This window comes from Coregonus clupeaformis, chromosome 17 (assembly GCF_020615455.1).
Source record: "Coregonus clupeaformis isolate EN_2021a chromosome 17, ASM2061545v1, whole genome shotgun sequence".
NCBI classification, from domain to species: Eukaryota; Metazoa; Chordata; class Actinopteri; order Salmoniformes; family Salmonidae; genus Coregonus; species Coregonus clupeaformis.
Window position 1 is genome coordinate 62707643 of NC_059208.1, and position 5056 is coordinate 62712698.

General features: G+C 44.1%; 1 protein-coding gene across 1 annotated transcript; it reads left to right on the forward strand.

Moving 5' to 3' along the window:
* Positions 1-2207: 2207 nt before the first annotated feature.
* On the forward strand, positions 2208-4826 carry LOC121585692 (gap junction alpha-6 protein-like). Its single transcript, XM_041902018.1, has 2 exons — positions 2208-2275; positions 3218-4826. The coding sequence occupies exon 2, from the start codon at positions 3228-3230 to the stop codon at positions 4281-4283; it is 1056 nt and encodes a 351-aa protein (XP_041757952.1). The 5' UTR covers positions 2208-2275; positions 3218-3227; the 3' UTR covers positions 4284-4826.
* Positions 4827-5056: the final 230 nt, after the last annotated feature.

Below are 5056 nucleotides of genomic sequence, written 5' to 3' on the forward strand. Positions count from 1 at the left end.
TGTAATGTAGTGCCCTACATTTGACCAGGACCCTGGTTTAAACTAGTGCACTACACAGGGAACAGGGTGGCATTTGAGACATCTATTTCACCGTCTGATCAAAGCCAATGCCCCCAGTAGCCTTATGGTGTGAGAGCGCCTCACTTCTGTAGAATATTCTACATCCTCGACATCATCTGCTTTCTATTCATTCATTTACAGACTGTTACATCAGAAGAAGTCAATTATATTTGATGTGTTAGCAGCTAGCGATAGACTCCCCTTCTGTTCACAAGCAGCGCTGAATGACAGTCTGCCACAATAGCCTAATGAAAGGGGTATATTGCAATGCTTCATCATCAATTAGAGAAACTAATACTAGGCCTATGGAAAATAATATGGATATATATTTTCATCTCACGATTCTTGCTCTCCTTTTAAATTCGGCTGCAGGGCCATTTATCTTTCAAAATGCAAACACTGACCGCATCTCTCACTTCGTCTGGTCTTTATCATGGCCAAAATAGATGCTTAGATTCATTATATATACTACCACACCAAGGGCGTGTGTTTATGTTAGTAATTCTAAGTAATCAATTTGCTAATTAAGATGAGGCTGTAGTTTATATCAATGTTAAGCATGCAGAGTGGAGGCTGTGCCTCCTCTGCATTTGGCCTTGCGCCAATTCCTGATTGTGTTGTAAATGTTTTTCCTTAGGCTACAGCTAGCGATATTAAACTCAGAGAGATCATTGGTTTCTTTAACCCAAAAAGGGTCTAAACCCTGTCGAAGCTGGGTTTATCTAAAGGAAGTTTGTTCTGAAGTGCCTGTCCTATATCTGAGAGATATAAGAAAGATCAGGATATTTATATATATATATATTTTTTCATGTACACTATATATTCACAAGTATGTGGACACCCCTTCAAATGAGTGGATTCGTCTATTTCAGCCACACCCGTTGCTGACAGATGTATAAAATTCAGCACACAGCCATGCAATCTCCATAGACAAACATTGGCAGTAGAATGGCCTTATTGAAGAGCCCAGTGACTTTCAACGTGGCACCGTCATAGGATGCCGCCTCTCCAACAAGTCAGTTCGTCACATTTTGGTGGAGGAGGAATAATGGTCTGGGGCTGTTTCTCATGGTTCGGGCCGCTTAGTTCCAGCGAAGGGAAATCTTAACGCTACAGCAGACAATGACATTCTAGACGATTCTGTGCTTCCTACTTTGTAGCAACAGTTTGGGGATGGTTTTGTCGAGATCGGTGTGAAAGAACTTGACTGGCCTGCACAGAGCCCTGACCTCAACCCCATCGAACACCTTTGGGATGAATTGGAACGCCGACTGTGAGCCAGGCCTAATCGAATGGAAGCAAGTCCCCGCAGCAATGTTCCAACATCTAGTGGAAAGCCTTCCCAGAAGAGTGGAGGCTGTTATAGCAGCAAAGGGGGACCAACTCCATATGAATGCCTATGATTTTGGAATGAGATGTTCGACGAGCAGGTGTCCACATACTATTGGTCATGTAGTGTATTTAACCCCTTATTTTTTTGTCACTAAACAGTCTCCATATAGGGGGTTTTAATAGTCTGATATCTTATCCAAAGAAAATAAATATCGTCCTAGGCTCTGTCTGATGATGTTGATCTATTTTCTGGACTGATTTCGTGTCTCTCCTTGTCAGCATCAATGGTTCAACCGCTCATTGAACCATATCAATGGAGCAATCAGATCATTCCGCTCGTGCGTCATCTTCTTAGAAAAAGCGGTGGCTGGCGCCATTTTGTGGATTTACGGGAAACTGCACGAAACGAGTTGATAACTCTTAACTTCATAGGTATTGAATAAATTAATAAACTTAAATGAAAATACAATAATATGTGTCCAATCTACTGTTGAACAGACCGTTTTGAAAGCTTTATACCTGTTCCTCAACTTTGATAAGATAGGCCTACAAGTTGATATCTTTAGCACTGTCACTTATTCTAGCTGAGTACTTCCAACAAATAAACCCTTCATTATCGACAGTCCATCTAGGAGGTCGGTGGTGGTGTGCAGCGCAGCGCAGCGAACAGATAAATGTTTTAGAATTCATCCATTCCCTTTCCTGGACCAAGTTCCTGTGGGCAGGCCAATAAAATGCATTGGGAAATTCTCCCCACTTTTTCCGACTGGGGTGCTGGTTAAAGAAGCGCACCCCACCGCCTGCGGAACAGACCACTTAACTACGGAGTAGGAGTACTGAGGAGAAGTCAACAAAGAGAACAACCCAACTTTACGACTGAAAGGTAAGAATGGATCGCTTTTATTCCAAACTGGTCTTTTTTTTATGTATTCTTATGGCATTGTGGGCACATGACGGTCGTGTTGATTTACATTTGGTTGAGTTGTCAACTAAAAATTTTCCATGTTGATTCAAAGTCATCACATAGATTTCACAATTTCATGTGTACAACATCTAAAGACCTGCACGCAATTAAGAAATATAGGAATTTTTTATCAAATCAATATGATATAACAGTATGAAAAAAGTATGAAAATGTATGCATTTCCTACTGTAAGTCGCTCTGGATAAGAGCGTCTGCTAAATGACCCAAACATATAACACTAATGAAATTCATACGTTGAAACACAGCTGTGTTGCGTAATATGATCCAGACAGAAAGACTAAAGTAACATATTTTTGTTTATTCTATTGCTGGGGTTTCATTGTTTATTGTATGATATCAGACCTTAAGACCAAACACCGTACATGGGTTGCGTGGTGAGTGAGAAGGTTAGTAAGGGGTGTTACGTTGTGTTCTGTCTGTCACACATCATCTCTAGTAAAACCTTATATTATTCTACAAACCTTCAGAGTTAGAAGTTAGATCACTCAAGGCATGTTCTTACGAAATAACATGTTTTTAAAATCACAACGAGATGTCAGTTCAGTCACAAACCGAGTTAGAAAAAAAGCAAAGGTGTTTAAAAATTGAAAGAGGTGTTATTACATTGTATAATGTAGAAACATGATGTTTGATGGCACACACATTTTCCTAGCCTGTATTCACAGATGTTTCACCTCCTTTCACCGGTCTGTGTGATAGAAAGAGAGAGAGAGTATGTGTGTGAGTGTTAGAAAGAGAGATAGAGAGAAAGCAAGCCTTTGCGTCTGTGTATGGAGACTTAACATCTCATACCTGTATATGTGTATTTTCATGTGTTTACTTGCTTACCCCCCCCCCCAGGTGACAGAGGATGTCCAGGGCTGACTGGTCCTTCCTGGAGCACCTGTTGGAGGAAGGGCAGGAGTATAGCACCGGGGTGGGCCGTGTCTGGGTCACTGTCCTCTTCCTGTTCCGCATGCTGGTCCTGGGCACCGCCGCAGAGTCAGCCTGGGACGACGAACAGGACAACTTCGTCTGTAATACCAGGCAACCTGGATGTACCGCCGTGTGTTACGACAAAGCCTTCCCCATATCACATTTCCGGTATTTTGTCCTCCAGGTGATTTTTGTTTCCACTCCGACAATTTTTTATTTTGGGTATGTGGCAATGAGGGCTGCGAAGGAGGAGGACAAGCAGGAGGATGAGGAAGAGAGGACGGAGGAGGGTGGTGGTGAGGGAGGAGAGAGGGGAGGGGTAAAGGAGGATGGGGAGAAGAAGAGGGAGGTGAAAAAGGAGCTAGAAGTAGAGGAGGAGAAAGGAGGGAAAGAGACTCCTCAGCTGAAGGGCCGTCTCCTCACTGCCTACGCCGCCAGCATCCTCCTCAAGATCCTCCTGGAGGTCGGCTTCATCGTCGGACTATGGTACCTCTACGGCTTCGTGGTCCCGGCCCGGTTCGAGTGCGTGCGGGACCCCTGTCCTCACACGGTGGACTGCTTCGTCTCCAGACCCACGGAGAAGACCATCTTCACCATCTACACCCAGGCCATCGCTGGAGTCTCTCTCCTTCTCAACCTGGTAGAGCTCCTCCACCTCTTCCAGCTAGCCATCACCCACCACCTGGAGAAACGCTATGCCCAGGAGCAGTACACCTTTCCTGGCATAGCCGGGGTCCGAGTCCGGCCTGGGGCTTCAGGGCTGGAGATGGAGATGCAGCGAGCTCCGCCTTACCAGGAGAAGGGCCATCTGTATTTACCCATGGGCGAGGCCAGCTACGCCAAGCCCAGTGAGAGTCATGTGGACCCGGTGTCGGGAGCAGGGATGGAGCCTGGTGGTGACCTGCTCCCCAGTTATCTGAAATATATGGGGGCTATGAGGACTACACACTCTTCAGGGAGAGCAACACGACACACAACACACACACAGTAACAAACACAGTAAGGGTGCCCAGAAGGGACACAGCCACAAACACACTAAGCACTATGTATGAGGAAAACAGAGACGTTTGGTTCTGTGACTAGGAATGAGCCGTGTGCCCACTGAAGACGAATACAGGTGCTTTATGGGTTAAATTTTTTGGAGGACCAAGAGAACATGGACAAGAATAAGAACAAAGGATTGTACTGTATAACACATGCCCTGAAGGACAATGTAGAGGAGATGGATTAGATGTTGCCGATTCAAATGGAAATGTGCTAAAGTCCTCAGGAACATGATATAAAACAAAGATCATTGAGAATGGAACACTGGAGAATGGGAAACGAGGAAGAATGGAACAGGAAATGGTATAATTCAGCCATTTTGACTTTAGTAAACCTTCTATTCCGATGGGAATGGGATGTGACAATGGAAAAACTTGGCTTGCCCTCCACAAGGGAAAACAGCCTACAGGCCCCGACAGTGCAGTGGGGTCTTGTGAGAAAGAGTGGGGGTAAATACACTACCAGTCAAAAGATTGGACACACCTACTCATTCAAGGGTTTTTCTTTATTTGTACTATTTTCTAACATTGTAGAATAATAGTGAAGACATCAAAACTATGAAATAACACATATGGAATCATGTAGTAACCAAAAAAGTGTTAAACAAATCAAAATATATTTTATATTTGAAATTCTTCAAAGTAGCCACCCTTTGCCTTGATGACAGCTTTGCACACACACACACACACACACACAGCTGTCCAGCCGTGTCTTGGAGTC

Bases quoted from the DNA above. Each gene is read 5' to 3' on its own strand.
- LOC121585692 (XM_041902018.1), top strand. From the start codon at position 3,228: ATGTCCAGGGCTGACTGGTCCTTCCTGGAGCACCTGTTGGAGGAAGGG.